Source organism: Geotrypetes seraphini, chromosome 1 (genome assembly GCF_902459505.1).
Source record: "Geotrypetes seraphini chromosome 1, aGeoSer1.1, whole genome shotgun sequence".
NCBI lineage: Eukaryota > Metazoa > Chordata > Amphibia > Gymnophiona > Dermophiidae > Geotrypetes > Geotrypetes seraphini.
The window spans coordinates 159,799,093-159,821,965 of NC_047084.1; the positions used below are offsets into that span (position 1 = coordinate 159,799,093).

Sequence of the window (22,873 nt, forward strand, 5' to 3'; positions counted from 1 at the left end):
AGAGATCGAAAGATTAGGGGAAGAAAAAGAAAGAGTTTAGGAAAAAAAAAAAAAAAAAAGAAAAAGGTGGAACTAAGAACAGACAAAAGCATCTCGAAATAAAAATGTCTTCAAATTGATCTTGAAATTGACTTGCTGCATAAACTTTTTTCCCCACAATGAGACTGAACGGTAAAGAAATTCACACTAAACTTACTGTCAACAGCAAGAAATTTTGAGTATTTGCAGAGCAGAGTAGGATATCGTCCATTACAACCTGACATACAAAATCATAAAAATATTCATATTATGGCATCGCCTCAATAACAGCAATGCATTTTGTTAATCATTAATTAATAATCCCCCCTTTTTTTAATCAAGCTGCGCTAGAGGTTTTTAGTGCGGGCCGGCGAGGTAAGTGCGCCGACGCTCAAAAGACTTCCATGAGCGTCGGAGCATTTACCACGCTGGCTTGCATTAAAAGCCTCTAGCGCAGCTTGATAAAAGGGGCCCTATGTGTGTAGGCAGACTGGATGGACCATTCAGGTCTTTATCTGCCATCATTTACTATGTTAACACATAATTCCTCCACTGCCAGACTCTGTGAAGTTACACAAACCTTGCAAAATGACACTCAGAACCTATATAGCAAATCAGCCAAAACCATACAGCACTAACTCACAGAACACACAGAAAAAGGAACTGTACCTTTGAAAAGCTGGAAGACAGAAATACCTTTTAGAAGCCAAACTGCTATTGATTCTCATACAAACTACTTTATATACTAGCTCAGTGGTCTCAAACACGTGGCCCGGGGGCCACGTGCGGCCTGCCAGGTACTATTTTGAGGCCCTCGGTATGTTTATCATAATCACAAAAGTAAAATAAAATAACATCTGAAAACCTGGTTTTTCTCAAAAAATGTAAGTCTCCCTCCAATTTAGGAATCAAGGAAACTCTTATATCTTGGCATCCCAAGTCCTCTAAATTTTCTTCACACTTCTACCTCTAACCCTCTGTTGTAGTTCCTTCCTATTTCTCCTAGTAAACCGCGTCGAGCTCTACGAACGTGGAGATGATGCGGTATACAAACCTAAGGATTAGATTAGATTAGATCTAGTGGATTATTGGACACTTTTGAATCACGCATTGAGTTTATTTATCTGGCCATGGCAGTACTGAAGAAGATTTCGATTGGCGAAGAGATTAAGATAAGTGCTAACAGACATTTTTTCCCGGACTGAATTTATGAATTATTCATTTGGATGATATATTAAAGAAGATGGACTATATGAATTACATAAATTATTGAAACTATGGTCAACTTAGGAAAAATGTTTACAATCCAATGAGGCAACATTAGAGCTTATTCTAGTGGTTATTGCCGTAGCAGTTTGTTTTTGCATTTGACTGCACTTTGCACTTTACATTTGCAGTAATATAACTGTTTTTAGCAATTAAATGCAATAAATGATGCATTTTTAAGAAGATTATAAATAAAAGAAATATGATATTCTTTGTATAGAATACTTATTGTGGATAGCTTGAAAATCTGACTGACTGGGCATGCCCTGTGGACCGGATTATGAAGCATTGCCATAGAAAACCAGTCTTTTAACTTCCAATTAACTTTCAGAACTCTAAATACCCCCCCCCCAAAAAAAAAATTATAATTTAGGAGCTCTTTTACTAAACTGAAAAGTTTGAGGTTACTGCAGCATAATGAGGCAATATACTGTGAGGTAGCTGCAAAGTTTCCACAGGACCCAGCAGGGGCAGAATCGTCAATTTCTAAGGTTCATCCTGTGTTAAAGTGGTAATTAGCGCATGGAAGCTGGCCACAGTTAGTGAAGGAGCCCTTATTGCATCCTATTTAGGAAGTGCTAAGCGGTCTCACATTAACTGTGTTAACCAGCTAGCACAGTGTAATCGCAAAATGCGTGCCACGACACACTAGAGTACCACCCGAGATTCCAGGTGTGTCGCAAGATGCTGGGCAGGAGGAGAGATGCCAATGCCAGCTGACTGCCTGCAGGATGTGCCTTTCATGCAGTCAGCCGGCGGCAGCGCCTCTCCTTCTCCCCGGCACTTCTCCACGCCTCTTCTCTTCCAGAACCCCCCCCCCCCCAACCGGCGGCTCAGGGCCCCATCTGTGTGGATGTCGATGTGATGACATCACGCATGTGCATGATGTCATTGTTTCAACGCTGTGCACTTCCGGATGCCTTTGAGCCACGGCCACCAGTTTAGTGTGCTGCAGCTTCACAAAGTTTGCAAGCACATGGTATGGCTAACGCTTCCACTCCCGCTTTCTGCCCATGTCACATCCTCTGATGCAAAAATTTAGAAAAATCCAGCAAAATATAGTTTAAGTGTGGCAACAAATCATCATACTCTTAACATGATCATGCACAACAGTGATGAAATTCAAAAAGGTGTGGAATGAACACAGAGGACCGCTAATTAGAAAATTAATGGCATCAGGAGTGGCTTAACCTATGGATCAGGTAAGGCTCTGGCCCAGGTCACCAAACAACCAAGGCCATGATGGCACTGGTCTATAAGTCAAAGTACCCTGTGGTTTCCCTCCTCCCTCTTTTGATGCTACTGCTCTGCCCTGGCAGGATGCGACTTCACTGGCCATTTGCCATGAGAGAGGAGGGCTAGCATCAGAATCAGAGGAGGGAAGTGCAGCACTTCCATCCTTCCTCCTCTGACACTAGCCAATGAAGCTGAATCCTGCTGGAAATAGCAGTAATGTCGGAGGAAGGAGGAGGGAACTGCAAGTAGGCATCATTCTTACTGAAGTATCAGGTCAGGTGGGGTCCTGGGTAAGGGTTGGGTCGGGTACCACTAGACCAGTGTTTTTCAACCGCTGTTCCGCGGCACACTAGTGTGCCGCGAGATGTTGCCTGGTGTGCCGCAGGGCCGCCGGGCCTGGAGCTGACAGGGGGCCCGAGGCAGGGGCGCCAGTAGCTCGCCAAGGCAAAGTGAGTCGATCACCCAGGACTCACTTTGTCTTGGCGATCTAATCTATCGAGCCGATAAGTCTTCTTCTCCCCGACGTCAATTCTGCAGTCGGAGAGGAAGTTCGGGCCAGCCAATCGCTGCCTGGCTGGGCGGAACTTCCTCTCCGATTGCAGAATTGACGTCAGGGAGAGCATGCGTCGGCGTCGGCTTTGGGGCCTGTTATCCATTGGTGGGTCCTGTTCCCCGATGGCAGCGGCAGTGGCTTGGGGAACGGCAGGGAGAAAGAAAGAAAGGGGGCAGGCAGGGAAACAGAAGGAAAGAAGAAAAAAAAGAAAGAAAGGTCAGGGAGAGAGGAAGAAAAAGTTGGGGGAGGGAATGAGGTGTGGAGGAGAGAAAGCATACAGGCTGATAGAAGGGAAGAAAGATTGGATGCACAGTCAGAAGAAGAAAGTACAACCAGACATCACCAGACAAGGTAGGAAAAATGATTTTATTTTAAATTTAGCAAAGTGGAGGCAGTATTACCACAGTTTTCAAAGGAATTTGCCCAAATAACTTAATAGTTAACTGGGTAAATTCCCAGAGATGAAAACTTCCCTTCACTTACTATGCACAGTTCTGAATTTATATCTGCTGTCTATATTTTACAATATGGTCACCTTTTACTAAACCGCAATAGTGGTTTTTAGCGCAGGGAGCCTATGAGCGTCAAGAGCAGCGCTGGACATTCAGCGCAGCTCCCTGCGCTAAAAACTGCTATTGTGGTTTAATAAAAAGGATGGAGGGTATATTTGTCTATTTTTGTATGCTATAAAAACCAAATACAGAGAGAGACTGAGAGCTGTTGACGAAGAGCTACGTGTGTGTCTTTCTTCGATTCCAGACAGAATATCAGCTTTGTGTTCAGCCAAACAGGCCCAGGTTTCGCACTGAATAAAGTATTTTATAATTTTTATTTCGTAATAAAGTAATTATAAAATACTTTCTTTGTGTTTATTTGATTCCTATTCAAGAGAATTACTTTATATATAATCAATATAGGCAGAGAGTTAAATTTTTTAACATTTTCTAATGGTGGTGTGCCTTGTGATTTTTTTTCATGAAACAAGTGTGCCTTTGCCCAAAAAAGGTTGAAAAACACTGCACTAGACACTAGGGACTTTATTTTAATTTGTTTTTAAATTCTGGATGGGGGGGGAGCACAGGGTGGAATAAAATTAGTAGATTTAAAACAAATCAAGAAAATATTTCTTCACTCAATATGGGATCTTGCCAGGTACTTGTGATTGGGTTAGCCACTGCTGGAAACAGGATACTGGGATTAATGGACTTTCAGGCTGTCCCAGTATGATAACTCTTATGTTCTTATATAGCAGTGATCTCAAACTTGTGTCCCATAGGCCACATGCAGCCCGCCAGGTACTATTTTGAGGCCCTTGGTGCCGAGTTAACCAGGTCTCCTAAAGCAAGAGCGGCAGTGCTGCCTCTTACTGGCCGTCCACTGCTGCTGTTGCTCCTGCTTTAGGGGGCCCCTCGGGTCAGTCGGGAAGTGCTGCAGTGCTTAGACGCTCTTTGTAGCGTCCTCCAGCTTCCCCCCCTGGCCTCCCAGTCTTAGTTTTAGCTAATTACAGCAGCCTGCAGAGAGGATTGCCAGTGCTGTAGCGATCTTTGCAGGCTGCTGTCGTCCTCCGCGGTATGTTCCCTCTGCCACGATCCTGCCCCTGATGTCAGACAAGGGGCGGGACCATGGCAGAGGGAATGTGCTGCAGAGGCCGATGTCAGCCTGCTAGGATCGCTATAGCACCGGATATCCTCTCTGCAGGCTGCAGTAGTTAGTTGAAAGTAAGACCGGGAAGCCAGAGAACGCTGCAAAGAAGGGGAAAACATTTAGGCCTTCATAGGGGCAGGCCTTCTGGGGAGGGGGGCCCTGATGTAGAAGTATATGGAGTGAGGGAGAAAGGGGGAGGTTCAAAGAGACGTGCATATACCATACTGGGGGAAAGAGGGGGGAAGAAATAATGGGTCTAAAACCAGAGAGGGAGAGAGATGATGGACAATGGGATTTAGGGAGGGAAGGAACAGAAAGGGAGAGAAGTAGGACACAAGGGATGGTGTAGGGGGGATAGAGATACTGGATAGGAGGGTATTTGGGAAGAGAAAGGGAGAGCTGGTGGACCCAGGGGTGGTGGGTAAGGAGGAAAAAATGCTGGATGAAAGGGTAGTTGAGAAAAGGAGAGATGGTGGATCTGGGGATGGTGGGATCCATCGCTGCAGCTGTAGGGATGGAAACAAAAAAAAGGAAAGCTTCCAGACCTCTGGGGGAGGGAATGGAAACAGAAGGGGAGGACAGAGATGGAAGATGAATGGTTAGCATAGAGAAAGAAGAAAATGACAAATGGGCAGGAGACCCTGGCAAGCGAGTTATCCGATTTGAATAATGACCAGACAACAAAAGGTAGAAAATATAATTTTATTTTCTGTTTTGTGATTACAATGTGTCAGATTTGAAATGTGTATCCTGCCAGAGCTGGTTTTAGACCGCGAACATGAGCTAGCATTTAACAGAGAAAGGAAAAGTCTTTTTTGTTTGTTTATTTTGTTTACACCACAGCACCAGTGTGGGTAGGAAAGGGTAAAGGGGGTGAAGAGGCTATAAAATAAACCCACCAGGATGTTTGAAAAGAAAAACCCACCCAATTAGGCAGGAAAATCAAATCGAATTTAATGGGCTGAACCGAATAGAAAATTTTTTTCCCGACTCGGGCAGCATTAGTTACAGCAACGTTGTATGGGCAACGTTCCAGAACGTAATGGTAACGATTGGAGGCAGTGCAGCTTGTGCGTGTGTACGTAATCTCGTGAACTCGCCTGAAATTCAGCATCTCTCCTGGCGGTGACTGCTTGATGTAAGATGGCAGTTGTGTCCGGTGCTGGAGGAGGCACAAGTCGGATATTGATTCTTCCCTCTACAAAAAAGCCTAGAGGACTACACCAAAATCTTGTCTCTTGCAGTTGATACTTTAGAATCTAAATCACAGTTCTGCATGAGGTAAAACTCTTTATAGTTCATAAATCTTTCCTTAATTGCTTCTGATAATTTCAGTTATACACAGCTGAAAGCAGTGTAACATGCAAAAAGTGACTTGTCTATTGTATGTTAAAATGTACAGCGCTGCATAAGCCTTTCAACGCTATAGAAATAATAAATAGTAATAGAAGTAGGTGCTATATCACCATCACATTTTCAATAGTTAGGAATAGGCAAAATCTGCAGTACTCCAGGATACCTGCCTGTTCCTAGCAATTGAAATGCACGATGTTGAAGCACTGTTCCCCCCACCCCCGACACCAATGCAGTTGGAGGATTGCTGCTCAGCTTAGAGCAGGGATCTCAAAGTCCCTCCTTGAGGGCCGTAATCCAGTCGGGTTTTCAGGATTTCCCCAATGAATATGCATTGCAAGCAGTGCATTGCACATAGATCTCATGCATATTCATTGGGGAAATCCTGAAAACCCGACTGGATTGCGGCCCTCAAGGACGGGCTTTGAGGTCCCCTGGCTTAGAGGGAACAGCGATTGTAAGCAAGATTGTTAACAATAAAACTTATTGAATTAAAAAAAAAAAAAAAAAAAAAAAACTCACACTGAAAGGCAATTCCAGTTATCTATATCTCCCCACAGCTGCAAATTTCCTTTCACTTTTGCTTAGCCTGGCTGTACCACAGTAAGGCCTCTGCCAAACCTACGAAGGACTTCCACCCACAGTAGTACATTTAAAAGACATTGTGCAACTCTGACAAACACACTCCCTTCCCAATAAAGAAACAAACCCACACACCTTGAGGCAAGAATGATGGCCCTATGACAGCGACAAGCACTGCCACGTGAAGTCAGTATTTGCTCTACTGTGGAATTATCCTCACCTGACTTTCTTAAGAATTAATAAGTCGATTAGCCTTTTAAACCTTATTAATAACATTTTTTTTAAATAACTGCCAAGAGTGCCCAAAAATGTATTCCTGCTGTATTCTCTCTTTTTAATAAACTGTAATTATGCATTACTTATTTGCAGAAAGCTTGAGTTAGCAGTCAATATCCTGCTTCACCAGTGTCTGGACTTCATTAATAGTTTGTGTTTACCATTTTACTTTACCAGCAATTGGACTTCATCATTCATTGTTGGTTTGTGGTTATCATTTGGGACTCAGTCGAAACACAGTCCATTTGGCTGTTGCTGGTGTTCCTGGTGAATATCACACTTAACTGGACAAGGGATAGCCAGCTGTACAAATCCAAATATTCCTTGTCCGTGGCCAGATATGGGCCGGCACTGAATATCCAAGCAGAACACCAGCAGCAGCCAAAAAATGCCTTAGAGAATCAGGCTAGATTTAAAAAAAATTTGGAATTTTTCTTGTTTCCACTTACTTTCAGCTGAATGTTTATTCTGAAAATATCTTAACGTCATCTTACTGTTACCTAACATTGATAAAATATTTTTCCCTGTTGTTTTTATCTTCCTAGGAATATGCTTGGACAAGGGTGCAGGAGGGAGCTCTTGATTTGATGGAAACCCCTACAAACCTGAACTTTACTGAACTTCTTCAATCATCTCAGGATGATTACTACAAAAGCTACCCTTCTTATCACGTTGTGGTCTGAACAGGAAATTATGGTTATCAAGGTGTACTTTAAAAAGAAGGATTTATTATTTTGTGGCCAGAAACTTTGGGCGTTTCCTGATGCGGCTTGCTCCATTGAGTTGTGCCAGAAGAAATTCCTTCAGTTGAGCTGAAAGCTCGTGTTTTAGCATTAGACACTTTTTTTTTTCCTTTTCTCTTTTTTCCATGTCTAAACCGCAAATACCTTTCAGTTCATTGCGGTGTACAAAAGAGTAAAGAGGCTGTACAATAACAGTGATTAACAAAATTTGGGAGAGACAAGATTCTAGTAATAAAAAATTACCAGGTTTTCAGTTACCCATAAATCTAACAAAAAGAAATGATTTCAGTAACTTTCTAAATTGCAAATATGAAGAGGACAGCATTAGCAGCTTTAGAAATTCGTCATCCCAACTAGCAGCCTGAAAAGAAATCAACCTATGTAAAAAAAACCTCTTATAAGTACATCCTTGTACCGGTGGAAAAGTGAAAATGGAGTTAATCCATAAAGAATGGTTTATTAAAAAAAAACAAAAAAACTAAATTGTGCAATGAAATATCCCAGAACTTGTCCCTGGAGAACTTTATAACAAATGGTTCCAAACTTAAACATGACCTTTGCCTCAAAAGGTAACCAATGAAGCTCTCTATAATATTGCGTTATATGAGCAGACTTCTTCAGGATAAAAATCAGGCGAACAGCAGCATTTTGGATTCCTTGCTAATGTCCCTCGTAGATGTTTGATAAAGTATCAAGATGCTCGGTTTTTTAATCTAATTTTTTTTACAATTGGAAACGTTTTAGAAAAAAAGGTGTTTGCTAGGATTTAGCATCTGCTCTTTTGGAGACTTTAGAGGCAGATGAGTGTGACTGGCTCTAATTGACAAGTTGACATGTACCATATTTTTTACTCCATAAGATGCACTTTTTTTCCCCAAAAGTGGGTGGATATAGCTGTGCGTCTTATGGAGCGAATATTGCATCACAAACCGTGCAGTGTTCTTCTTAGTGTCTTTTAGCCGAAATAATTGGAAAGAGGCCAGGTCGTGCAGTTGAACAGGAAAGTTATTCCAAAACTCGGTAATTTTGAAAAGTAGAGACTTCCCTAATTTGCCAATGTAGATAATGCCATTCGACGTAGGAAAAGACAATTTAAGTTGACCTGGCATCTCTTTCAAAAGCCTATTCCGTGGTTATCTACTCTAGGGCCCATTCTCTTAAGGGTAAGCATTAAACCAAAGATCTTAAACAGATCTCTTTATGAGATGTGGTACTGGGGGACTCAAGCATTGAATAGCCACATGCCAACTTAGGGGAGGATTCACCAATAGGCACTAACGATTAGTGGTCACTAAATGCTAAGATGCCCTTAGGAATATATTGAGTGTCTTAGCGGTTAGCTTGTGCTAAATCACTTAGCGCTTTTGGATGAATTCCCCCCTTAGCCACCACATGACGTACGACCTATAGCCTTTAACAGAAGACAATAAGCAGACCATATGGAGATAAACGCAAGATTCAATCAGTGTGCTCCCAGGAATAGTGCCTGATGTGTTTTGCCTGAAAGGCTGCCTCAGGGGCATGTAACAAGCTGGAGGTAAAAGCAGCTGCCACCAATGATAAAAACTAGCTGGTGTCCAAACACAGCTTGCTCTAGAACAAGAGTCGTTGTTTTTTTCCAACCTATAGCCTACACATGAGCCCGAAAGATTATTACAGTAATCCAGATGAGGAATAGGGCTGTAAGGCTTTGGGCTCCTTTTACGAAGCCGCGTTAGCGGTTTAACGCGCATAATAGCGTGCGCTAAACTGCCCCACGTGCTAGCCGCTACCGCCTCCTCTTGAGCAGGTGGTAGTTTTTCGGCTAGCATGGGGGTTACATAGAAACATAGAAATAGACGGCAGATAAGGGCCATGGCCCATCTAGTCTGCCCACCCCAAAGACCCTCCCCTACCTTTCTCTGTGAATAGATCCCACGTGTCTATCCCATTTGGCCTTAAAATCAGGCACGCTGCTGGCCTCAATAACCTGCAGTGGAAGACTATTCCAGCGATCAACCACCCTTTCAGTGAAAAAGAATTTCCTGGTGTCCCCGGGCAGTTTCCCGCCCCTGATTTTCCACGGATGCGCGTGATAAAAAGATGCCTGCAATAAAGCCGCTAACGCGGCTTCGTAAAAGGAGCCCTTAATTTCTAGGTTCGATTACTTTTATTCAATTACTTAATTTCTAGGTTTGATTACTTCTATTAAATAGAAGCTCTTTTCCTCCTATAATGCAAAAAGTTCAACTGTAAATAGAGTGGTGATCAGTGAACTTGGAATATAGCAGAGAAGCCTACAGAGCTTTTCTGAATAGCTAGATAAAGTATAATGATAAAACCCCTCCTCCCTGCAAACAGAATAAATTCATTCACTGGCTTTAATATAAGCGAAAAAGTTGGCACTACCGTCACTGCAAAAAGCCGATACAGCAATAGTGTCCCAGACACGCACGTTACAGAGTCCAGGTCCGCCTAGAGCAGCAACAGAATGCCTCAGAAGTCAAGGCAAAGCTCATCACGCATCTCACACTACGGGAGGAAATTCAAGTTCTTACCTAGAAGAGCGGTGCTCCGGTTTATTTCTTTCTGATCGCTCTGTGGAAAGAGAACAACTTTGTGTTAGCAGATAAAATGGGCAATGCCATTCAGCAATTGCAAAAGGAAAAACAGCTGTATTGCTAAACTTTAATAACAACACATTATCCTCCCCATGTCTTTGATCAGGCTTACTATATGGGTGATCCATGTAGAGGTAGACCAAATTTCAGTTTTGTGAGTCAGCACCAAAATTAGACCAAAATCCAGGTTTGGGTTTCAACTGATATGTGACACTCACTCTTCCCCACTCCCTTACAATCACTTTCCCACTTACCTGTCTCCTGCCTATGCCGGTTCCAATCGCAAAATGTTTGCACAGACCTCCCATGCCAGTCTCATGAGGCTTCCGGTAGAAATCTTGGCAGCCATTGCAAATGGAGCAGCAGTACAGGTGCAGAGACAAGTGGGGTTCGGTCCTGCTCTTAAAGACTCCATTGGACCATCAGGCCTTACTAAGGTAGACTCAGGGAGGGCTTACCGGGGTGGGGAGGGGGGGGCAGGAATGTTTGCTCGGCTTGGGATGGGGAGCTTTTTGGGCAGGTGTGGGGGAGTTTAGTTTATGGTTTCAGTTTCTGCCAAAGCTGAGTGGCCAATTTCAATTGCAAATTTTTGGGGGGCAGAAACCGAAGACCTGGATTCGGTTGGGCTCTAGATCCGTGCCAACCTAAAAGGTCTGAATAAGCTGCTTGACAACTATTGCTACTGCGCAGGACTTGCTTGACCATATTTGTTCGATATTGGCGTTTGTTTGTTATCTCTTATGCGGTTTACTTTATACCTTAACCACCATGGACCCCTGAGGAAGGCGTGTTATCCGAAACACGGACCGTGTCGGGTCCCTTGGATGGCTATAAGGTTGTATATGTTACTGCATTTTATTAATAAACAACGCCTGCATCTTGTACATTATCTGCAGTTTGTTTGTTGTTTTCTGTTTGACACCTAGGCCCAGACATTCATTTTTTGACATTTATGCTCATTTATGTTTATTTCAAACTTGCTATTCCACAGTTTTTGAAATACAGGTCAAGGCAATGAACAATACAATGAAAAAAATGTTATAAAAGAATAAAATCATGAATCTATTAAAAATGCAAAAGTTGCAGTTGAACGGTAGAGCAATCACACTAGAAACTTACTGGCCCATGAAGACAACTTCTAGGTTTATGTTTACATCTAGGGCCCCTTTTACAAAGCCACAGTAAGAATTCTCACGCGGTAAATAATCATAACTTTATTCTTTTATACCACCATAACCAAAAGTTCTAGGCGGTTTACACTAAAAAGAGCTGGACCATAAGTAAAATACAATAATACAGTAAAAAAATACAAATATTTGTAAAATAGAATTTCAATAATAAAACTCACTAAGTAATAAACTTATCGAACAAAGTGGTCTTAATTCATTTCCGAACACTGCAATAGGATAACATAGCTTGCTGAATACATTTACCTAACCAAGATTGTTGCTTACCAGCTTGAAATGCTAGGGTCCTATCTAAGAAGGTCTCATATCTACACCCATTAAAATGTGACACAGCCCATTCAGTTCCTATGGGCTGTGTCACATTTGCCGTGTCAGGATCGTTACCATGGATTTGTAAACGGGGCCCTTATTCTGGTGAGCGCGTCAAAGTGGTGAACATAATAAAGTTTCCAAGTTTATTAAAATTTGATAATACCTCTTAAAAATTGCCAAAGCGGTGTACATTACATTAAAAAGTATAAAAGCTGGAAAAATATAATTAATATTTAAGACAAATACAAGACAAACTGAAACAAAAAAAAGAGAGATAGAACCACAATCATTTATAGGAAAGAGGGAGAAAGGGGTAACACGTTGGGGGAGGGAAGCTATCCTCTTCCTTATTTGTTTATTTATTTTTGAAAGTGGCAGACTTAGGAGTAATGCCAGGAAATACTTTTTCATGGAGAGGGTGGTTGATGCCTTGAATGGCCTCCCTGCAGAGGTGGTAGAGGTAAAAACAACAACCGAGTTCAAAAATGCGTGGGATAAACACAGAGCATCCCTAAATAGTGGGATAGTATCAACACAAAACTCAAAAGATCATCAAATCAACAATTACAATTTAATTTATGATATGCAGGAGTGAGGCTTAAATGCAGCCCTGGCAATAATAATAATAATAACTTTATTCTTTTATATTGCCATAACCATAAGAACATAAGCAATGCCTCTGCTGGGTCAGGCCTGGGGTCCATCGTGCCCAGCAGTCCGCTCATGCGGCAGCCCAACAGGTCCAGGACCTGTGCAGTAATCCTCTATCTATACCCCTCTATCCCCTTTTCCAGCAGGAAGTTGTCCAATCCTTTCTTGAACCCCAGTACTGTACTCTGCCCTATTACGCCCTCTGGAAGCGCATTCCAGGTGTCCACCACACGTTGGGTAAAGAAGAACTTCCTGGCATTTGTTTTGAATCTGTCCCCTTTCAACTTTTCCAAATGCCCTCTTGTTCTTTTCTTATTCGAAAGTTTGAAGAATCTGTCCCTCTCTACTCTCTCTATGCCCTTCATGATCTTGTAAGTCTCTATCATATCCCCTCTAAGTCTCCTCTTCTCAAGGGAAAAGAGTCCCAGTTTTTCCAAAAGTTCTAGGCGGTTTACACTAAAAAGAGCTGGACAATCAGCGAAATACAATAATACAGTAAAAAAATACAAATATTTGTAAAATGGAATTTCAATAATAAAACTCACTAAGTAATAAACTTATCGAACAAAGTTGTCTTAATTAATTTCTGAAAACTGCAATAGGATAACAAAGCTTGCTGAATACATTTACCTAACCAAGATTGTTGCCTACCAGCTTGAAATGCTAGGGTCCTATCTAAGAAGGTCTCATATCTATACCCATTAATTTTTGGATAAGCAAATAAGTAGAAGTTTCTAGTTTCTCTTGATGGTCTATGCAACAAAAAAATGAGGAAAAAGGTATGCTGGAGACAATTCTGATATCAGCTTAAAGCAGATACAGAAAAATTTTAATAATACTCTTGCCTCCAAAGGCAGCCAATGAAGTAAACGATGCCAGGTGGACTTCTAAGGTCTTTATCCCGTATATGGCAAGACAGATCAAGATGGGCTGTAGTTAAATTCGACGGCGACTCCAACATTGGGGCAATGTTGCCGATGCCGGACGGACTTCTATAGTCTGTGTCCTGTACATAATAAGATGGATCAGGAGCAAGTATGCATATTTTATATACATTCATATCATCTGAGTGCAAGTCTTGCTTATCGGGGGTGGGGAGGACATTTTATAGAAGAACTTAGCAAGTAAAATGAATAAATTACTAGATGAGTGCGAGACTGCTTGGCAGACGAGATGGACCATGCAAGTCTTTATCTGCCGTCATTTACTATGTTCCTCGTAAGCCAGTGTAAAAAAGTGAGTTTTTAAAAGGGATTTAAAACTTCTGATAAGATTTTTTTTGGCTCGAATAAACAGGAGAAGATTGTTCCCAACTTAGGTGCCAGAAAAAAAAAAAGAGAAAGCAGATGAATCACTGGATGGGTTTGCAATGAGCCTGCTATTGCCAAGAAATAGAAAAACCGAGGCAATAAGAGCTAAATTATATAAAATGACATCAGAGGGAGAGGCCTAGTGGTGAGAAAAGTGGTCTAGGATCCAAGAGAATGGAGTACAGATCCATTAATATTAATTGTGATGTAGAGCAAGCCTAGCTCTGGTTTCTCAGCTATTCTTACGAACTCTGCTCTGAGGGGCTGGCACTCTCTGACGCGACACTCTTTCATTTATCTGCAGTACAGCTCCAAATAAAATGTCACAATAAAAAATAAATCTAACTGAATGAAAACAGTGACTCTTTAAATATCTTACCTCTGCCATACTGTTATAATGTTCTCTATGCCCTTGGGATGTAAACATATCTTTCTAATAAAATCACTTTCACATCTTGTTCTCAGGGTTGCCTCCTACACCCTTCCCTGTAAGCAGCACTCACCGAGTGCAAGGAGAGGAGCTCCCAGGACTGGAGTCCGACATATACAGACTGCCATACTACAGGAGAAAATAACCATTTTTACAACTTTGCAAGGGCTATTTTTTTTTTTTTAAATTGTAATTTTGAATTTTACAATCCAAAAATGTCAAGGTAACAAGGAAATTAACACAAACCTATCAAATACTAAAAAATCATAAAAGGGAAAGAAAGCCCCCCAATTTAGCTCACATTATGGGGAGAGCCCAGCAAGATGACAAATCAAGAATCACCAAATCCTTAAAGCAATGATCGCCAACGTGCTGCCCGCCCCCCCTCCAGGAAGTCCTCAAACAGTTGGCTGAAAGGCTCTTCAAATCCTATAAATGTGTTAATTTCAATCTTGTCCACCTGATACAATGCCCATTCGCATGGCAACTACAAACAATCTCTTCAGCGGGTCGCTCAGGTGTCTCGTTTATGGAATGTGCTACTGCTGACAACCCAAAATAAAGTGAGTTTTTAAAATATATCCTTGTATCAACATTAGTCATTATTTTTAATATATTTAAAAAGCAGGTCAAGGTGGTTTACAAAATTAGAAGTATGTGTAAGCTTGAAATCTTTTGGTAATCCTCAAAGCTTTCTTGTATTCACACTGTGAAAAAAGGTTGCAGACCATTGCCTTAGAGAAAACCAGGGAGAACCCCCACCCCCAGCTATTTCACTTATTTTTTCATTTAATTTTAACAACCCCCACCACCTATGTTCCTTCTAAGGAACGATTAGACGTGAGTAAAAAGGTTTCTTCGTGAGCAGAGCTCTACTCGATGTGAGCGACAAAATTTCCATTACATTCCCTTGTGATAATCACACATATGATTACCATATTACATAATTTAATAAGTCTAAAAAAATTAACCCCCTCTTTTACTAAGGCGTGCTAGCCGATTTAGCACGCACTAACGATTAGCGCGTGCTAAATGCTAACGCGCCCATTATATTCTATGGACGTGTTAGCATTTAGCGCGTGCTAAATCAGTTACCGCGCCTTAGTAAAAGGACCCCTATATGAACTAAGAATTTTTTAAATCAAAATGTTATTTCTACTCACAGTTTTATTGGATATTCAAACATTTTCTCTTCCGACCTTTTCTGTCTTCCATAAGTTATAAACTCTATCAACATTAAAAATCTAGCCAGAATTTAAAAAGAGTTTACACAATGCAACAAATACAGGTGAAATATGCTGTGAACAAAGATATATACCATATTAATAGGTATAAGAATAAAAGGTTGGGTCTTACCAATACCAAGCAGGCTTGAATTGGACACAAAGGCCTGGATTCTGTATAGGATGCCCGGTCTCAAAAGCCGACGGGCATCCTATACAGAATCGTGCCTAAAGTGAACCCGATTCTCTAACCGACGTCCATGTTACAGATGCCGGTTAGAGAATCAGGTTGGAAGTAGACACAGCCACTGAGCTTATCACGGCAAGGGATCTCTCTGCCGCGATATGTTTAGAGGCCGCAGCTTCAGGCGCACGTCCCCCCTCCCCCCAAACGAACACGGCAGGAGGGATGCTCAATCCCTCCTGCCCAGAACACTCCCCCCCCCGAACAAAAGCGACAGTACCTCCTGCTAGACCCCACCTAGATAGTGACGCCACCATCCACCCACCTGGACTCCCCCACCCCACCTGAACCCCTGGACCCCCTCTGACCTTGTAGGAAGGCCGGATGGACAGGTCTTCCCTCCGGCCGGCGGCAGGCCTACTCTGTCTGAATGAGGTAGGCCTGCCCCTTCCAAGTGCATTGTGGGCTGCACCTGGGAGGGGCCTAAGATCCAGATTGGCCAAGGGACCTTAGGCACCTGGGCCAACTGGAATCTTCGGTTGGCACATATGCCTAAGGCCCCTCAGCCAACCGGAATCTTAGGTTGGCCCGCCCATAGGCACATGGGCCAACATAAGATTCCGGTTGGCCCAGGTGCCTAAGGCCCCTCCTATGGGTGGGGCCTTAGGCGCCTAGGCTAATCAAGCCCTTAGGCCCCTCCCCAGTGCATCCCACAATTCACCAGAACAGGTCATTCAGACAGAACAGGTCTGCCGGCCGGACTGAGGGAAGACCTGTCCAACCAGCCTTCCTACAAGGTTGGGGGGGGGGGTCCGGCAGGAGGGATTGGGCATCCCTCCTGCAGCAATCTATGGGGGTGGGTGGGGGGTTCTGGCAGGAGGGACTGGGTATTCCTTCTGCCGCGATCTACGGGGGTGTTTGTTCTGGGCAGGAGGACTGGGCATCCCTCCTGTCGCTTTCATTTGGAGGGGGGGGGAGATGGGCAGCCGCAACCGCTAAACTTATTGTGAAAGGGAGATCCCTTGCTGCGATAAACTCAGCAGCTGTGTCTACTTATAATGTAGAAACATAGAAACATAGAAAGATGACGGCAGAAAAGGGCTATAGCCCATGAAGTCTGCCCACCCTACTGACCCTTCCTCTTAAGTCTATACCTAGTGACCGATGTTTCAGTTCGACCCTCGTAGGGATCCCACATAGGTATCCCATTTATTCTTAAAGTCCAGCATGCTGCTGGCCTCGATCACCTGCGCTGGAAGCCTATTCCAACGATCAACCACCCTTTCTGTGAAGAAATACTTCCTGATGTCGCCATGAAATTTCCCGCCCCTGAGTTTGAGCGGATGCCCTCTAGTGGCCGAGGGTCCCCTGAGACAGAAGATATCATCTTCCACCTCGATACGTCCTATGATGTATTTAAATGTCTCAATCATGTCTCCCCTCTCTCTACGTTCTTCCAGAGTGTAGAGCTGTAGTTTGTTTAATCTCTCTTTGTACGAGAGACCCTTGAGCCCCGAGATCCTCCTGGTGGCCATCAGTTGAACCGACTTGATTCCGAGCACATCTTTATGGTAATGTAGCCTCCAGAATTGTACACAGTATTCCAGATGAGGTCTCACCATGGTTCTGTACAATGGCATTATGACTTCAGGCTTCCTGCTGACGAAGCTTCTATTGATACATCCCATCATCTGCCTTGCTTTAGATGAAGCCTTCTCCACTTGATTGGCAGTTTTCATGCCTGCACTGATGATTACTCCTAAATCTCGTTCTGCCGAAGTACTAGTTAAAGTTTCTCCATTCAAGGTGTAATTTCTGCATGGATTACCGCTACCGAGGTGCATAACCTTACATTTCCTAGAGTTGAAGCCCAGCTGCCAGGTCGAGGACCATCTTTCCAATGTAAGCAGGTCCTGTGCCATACTATCCTGCAAATTACATTCACTTACTATATTACATAGTTTGGCGTCGTCGGCGAATAATATTATTTTACCCTGAAGCCCCTGAGTCAGATCCCCTATGAATATGTTGAAAAGGAGTGGGCCAGGACTGAACCCTGCTGGTCACCTCTGATGTTTTAGAGAGGGTACCGTTAACCACTACCCTTTGAAGTCTTCCACTTAGCCAATCATTAACCCAAGCCGTTAGTGTCTCTCCTAACCCCATCGATTTCATTTTGCTCAACAGCCTGCGGTGTGGGACGCTGTCAAAAGCTTTACTGAAGTCCAGGTACATGACATCCATAGACTCTCCCAAGTCCAGCTTCCTTGTCACCCAGTCAAAGAAGCTGATGAGATTGGATTGGCAGGACCTACCCTTGGTGAATCTATGTTGATTGGGATCCCGTAGATTCCCCTCATTCAGGATCGTGTCTAATTTGCGTTTGATTAATGTTTCCATGAGTTTACACACTATTGATGTGAGACTCACCGGTCTGTAATTCGCAGCCCTTTTTGTGCAGAGGAATGACCTACATTGTATGTGTCTCCTGCTGGCCTAGGGAGACACGTACGGCCGTCTAGGTCCATCTACAGCTACTTCTAGGCCAAACAACGCCCACACCTAGCCTTAGGCAAGCTTAGGTAGAATTATGCGCCTCCCTAGGCTCCCACAGGTGCCTCCAATGTAGGCGGCCTGCCTCGGAAGCTTTTTTTTCTAAAATCATGCATCCTGATTGGGTGGTTAGACAGCGGTAGGACGCCTACCGCTGCCTACAATTGGGACGCCGTTTATAGAATCCGGGCCAAAATGGGAAAACCCAAGATAGGTACCTTGCATTTAAGATTTTTTGTTGTTGTAAAGTATATACAAGTAAAAAAAGTACAATAAGTAACAATGAAAATAAATTTAAATAAATGAAGCACAAATGCTGTGACGTTAAAAACCCAAAAGATTGATAAATGGAGGTATAACAAAATACCATTATAAAAACAAACATTTTAACTACTGTAATAACTTTCTCAAATGTATGGACAGCCCTCTTCCTTGTAGAAATATGAACCGATCAACAGATCTACTTGTAGAAAAAAGTAGATCCAAAATTACTAAATCAACCATTGCTCACTTGCATTGAAAAGAAACGATGAATGAGAAAACACAAAAAAAATAGTACTCATTTTTGGTGTATAATAAAAACGCTATGTAGTGCCCAAATTACTCAAATGTGATTTGTTAAGAACTGTGCGACATTCTGGGGAAGGGGAAGCCAGTGACGTAGCAAGGGTGGTAGGTGACCCCCTACCCTCTTCTCTGCTCCCTTGCATGCTGGGGCTCCTTCCCCAGCTCCCCCCCCCCACCGCACATCAAGCGCATGCCCCTTACATTCCCCCATACCTCTTTAACTTTCCCCACGTGGGCAGCAGCATCTCTAACTTGTCGCCTGCACTGACATTGGAACTCCCTCTGACGTCACTTCCTAGTCGCAGGACCCAGAAGTGATAAGGGACATCAGAGGAGGAGCCAAGGCCGGCACATGCAGCATGTTGATGATGCTGCTCACTCCGGTGAAGAGCAAGATGTATGGTGGGGGAAATGAAGGCACGCGTGCGGTGAGGTAGTGGGAAGGATCGGGGGGGGGGGGGGGCAGAGAGCAAGAGGGATTTCACGACCCACCAAGACAGTACCCAGGGTGGTCCACCCCCTCTTACTACGCATACGGGGGGGGGGGGGAGCCTATTCCGTAAAGATGGGCTCCACCTTAACCAGGGTGGGACCAGGCTGCAGGCATCAACATTTAAAAAGGAGACAGAGTTGCTATTAAACTAGAAACTGGGGGAAGGCCGACAGTTGCCCAAAAGAGCATGGTTTATAAAAAGGTATCTTTAAAAGATATTTATCACCATAACAGGGAAGGCAGGGCATTCCGATAGTAAGGTTGCAATACAGGCCACAGTAGATCAGGTTTCCTTAAATACTGAGCAGACAGATTTTAAAGATAGCAAATTACCCATGCCAACTGCTGAGCAAACTGTAAATAGGCATGGCAAACATGTTTGAAATATCTGTGTGAAAATGCCAGAACCCTAAGAATCAAGATGGGAGAGTTAGAATTTATGGCACCTGGAAGGAAGGAAGATAACGAATGAGACAGTATCATACCTGGGGGGGGGGGGTATAAATTATATTGCAGTGGTAGGGTGGATCGAATTGGTAGAGGCATAGTGTTATATGTTAAGGAGGACTTTGAATCAAATAGAATAAAAATTCTACAGGAACTGAAGCACATCTTAGAAACCCTATGGGTAGAAATTATATGTGTAAAGGGGAAAAAGATAGCAATAGGGGTGTATTACCATACGCCTGACCAGGATGGACAGAAGCTGAAATGTCAGAAATTAGGGAAGCTAATAAACTGGGTAATGCAATAATAATGGTAACACAATATAGTAGCTACAGCTACACCCTCAGCACCCTGAGGTTTTGGGTTCAAAACCCCCACATTGCTCCTTGTGGCCCTGTACAAGTTACTTAATCCACCAGGTATTTTGGAGGTAATGGTGCTGGGGCCGATTGATTGTGTACAATTCTGGTCAGCATATCTGAACAAAGTTATAGTGGAATTAGAAAAGGAACAAAGAAGGGCAACGAAAAGTATAAAAGGAAGGGACTTTCTCCCTACGAGGAAAGGCTAAAGTGGCTAGGGCTCTGCAGCCTGGAGAAGAGACAGCTCAGGGGAGATATGACAGAGGTCTATAAAATATTAAGTGGAATGGAACAGGTAAATGTTAATCACTTATTTCCTCTTTTCCAAAAATAGAAACATAGAAAGGTGACGGCAGAAAAGGGCTACAGCCCATCAAGTCTGCCCACTCTACTGACCCACCCCATCAAGTCTGAGCGCTGCTCGACCCACGTAGGGATCCCACGTGGATGTCCCATTTATTCTTAAAGTCGAGCACGCTTGTGGCCTTGATTACCTGCACCGGAAGTTTGTTCCAGTGATCTACCACTCTTTCTGTGAAGAAATACTTCCTGATGTCACCACTAAATTTCCCTCCTCTGAGTTTGAGCGGGTGCCCCCTTCTGACTGAGGGTCCCTTGGGAAGGAATATATCGTTTTCCACCTCGACACGACCTGTGACGTACTTAAAAGTCTCAATCAGGTCACCCCTTTCCCTGCGCTCCTCTAGAGAGTAGAGCTGCAACTTGCCCAGTCTTTCCTTGAGAGACCCTTGAGTCCAGAGACCTTCCTAGTGGCCATTCGCTGGACCGACTCAGCTCGAAGCACATCTTTACGGTAATGTGGCCTCCAGAATTGCACACAGTACTCCAGATGAGGTCTCACCATGGTTCTATACAGTGGCATTATGACTTCAGGTTTGCGGCTGACGAAGCTTCTATTGATACATCCCATCATTTGCCTTGCCTTGGATGAGGCCTTCTCCACTTGTTTGGCAGCCTTCATGTCTGCACTGATGATCACTCCCAAGTCCCGTTCTTCTGAAGTCCTAGCTAGTGTTTCTCCATTCAAGGTGTATGTTCTGCATGGATTTCTGCTGCCGAGATGCATGACCTTACACTTCTTAGCGTTGAAGCCCAGCTGCCATGTCGTGGACCAGTTTTCCAACTTGATCAGATCCTGTGTCATACCATCCGTGGGATTGCTTCCACCCACTATATTACACAGTTTGGCGGCGTCGGCGAACAGCGCTACTTTACCCTGAAGCCCTTGGGTCAAGTCCCTTATGAATATGTTAAAAAGGGATGGTCCCAGGACTGAGCCCTGCAGCACTCCGCTAGTCACCTCCGATGTCTCAGAGAGGGTGCCATTGACCACCACTTTCTGAAGTCTTCCACTCAGCCAATCGTTGACCCACGCCGTTAGTTTCTCACCTAACCCCATCGATTTCATCTTGTTTAATAGTTTACGGTGTGGGACACTATCAAAAGCTTTACTGAAATCCAAGTATACTATGTCCAGAGACTCTCCCGAGTCCAGCTTTCCTGTCACCCAATCAAAGAAGCTGATGAGATTGGACTGGCATGACCTGCCCCTAGTGAATCCATGTTGACAGGGATCCCTCAGATTCCCCTCATCCAATATCGTGTCTAATTTCCCTTTAAGTAGAGTTTCCATGAGTTTACACACTATTGATGTGAGACTTACTGGTCTGTAATTCGCGGCCTCCGCTCTGCAACCCTTTTTGTGCAGAGGAACCACGTTGGCAGTTTTCCAGTCCAGGGGGACTCTCCCCGTATTTAGGGAGAGATTGAAGAGTATTGCTAACGGTTCCGCCAAAACATCGCATAGCTCTCTGAGCACTCTTGGGTGCAGATTATCCGGTCCCATGGCTTTGTTCACCTTGAGTCTTGACAGTTCTTAGTAAACATCATCTGGTGTGAACTCAAACTTCTGAAATGGGTCTTCGCAGGTAAAGACTGAACAGAAGTAATCATTCAGTAGTTTGGCTTTATCGGAATCTGTTTCTACATAATTCCCGTCTGGTGTTCTAAGGCGTACTATCCCGTTTGCGTTCTTTTTCCTGTCGCTAATGTATCTGAAGAAGGATTTGTCCCCTTTCTTAATGTTCTTCGCTAGAGTTTCTTCCAAACGAATTTTGGCCTCCCTGACTGCTGTTTTGACCACTGCAGACTTTTTCCTGTATTCAATGTTTGCTTCTTTTTCACCCCGTGCGTTTGTATGAGAGAAATGCTCTTTTCTTCTCCTTGACGAGGCACGATACCTCATCTGTGAACCATTGGGGTTTCTTTTTTCTTTGTTGTTTGGTTACCGATTTTATGTAGTGGATAATTGCTTCATGAAGGATCGATTTCAAGGTTGACCACATAGCCTCCACATTAGTAGTTACTTCTTGAACCTGCAGCGTCTGATAGACGAAATCTCCCATGCGTGCGAAGTCAGTGCCCCGGAAATTGAGTACCCTTGTTTTTGTTTGTGATCTAGGGGAGCCTTTCTTAAGATTAAACCATACCATGTTATGGTCACTGGTGGCTAGCGTCTCTCCCACCGAGACCTCTGAGACGCTTTCCCCGTTCGTAAGTACCAGGTCCAGGATGGCCTGGGCCCTAGTGGGCTCTAGTACCATTTGTTTGAGCCATACTCCCTTCATGAACGTTAATATCCTCCTGCTATCACAAGTTGTCGCTGATAGTGTGTTCCAGTCTACATCAGGCATGTTGAAGTCTCCTAATAGTACAGCCTCCCCTCGTAAGGTGATATTCTCAATGTCTTCAATTAATTCTGCGTCCTTGTCCTCCGATTGTCTTGGAGGTCTGAATATCACACCAAGGTACAGGCATTTTTCTCCGCCTCTGGCCAGGTTTACCCAGATAGATTCCCCAGTA

At 43.6% G+C, this 22,873-nt stretch overlaps 1 protein-coding gene across 2 annotated transcripts in view; it reads right to left on the reverse strand.

Annotated features, from left to right (window-relative positions):
* Nucleotides 1–22,873, reverse strand: part of SH3D19 (SH3 domain containing 19) — a 245,957-nt gene that overhangs the window by 175,805 nt on the left and 47,279 nt on the right. For both annotated transcript variants that reach the window (XM_033940651.1, XM_033940641.1), the window contains exon 2: nucleotides 10,209–10,248. In XM_033940651.1, the coding sequence (XP_033796542.1) occupies nucleotides 10,209–10,248 (40 nt within the window). The remainder of the gene's footprint in view (nucleotides 1–10,208; nucleotides 10,249–22,873) is intronic.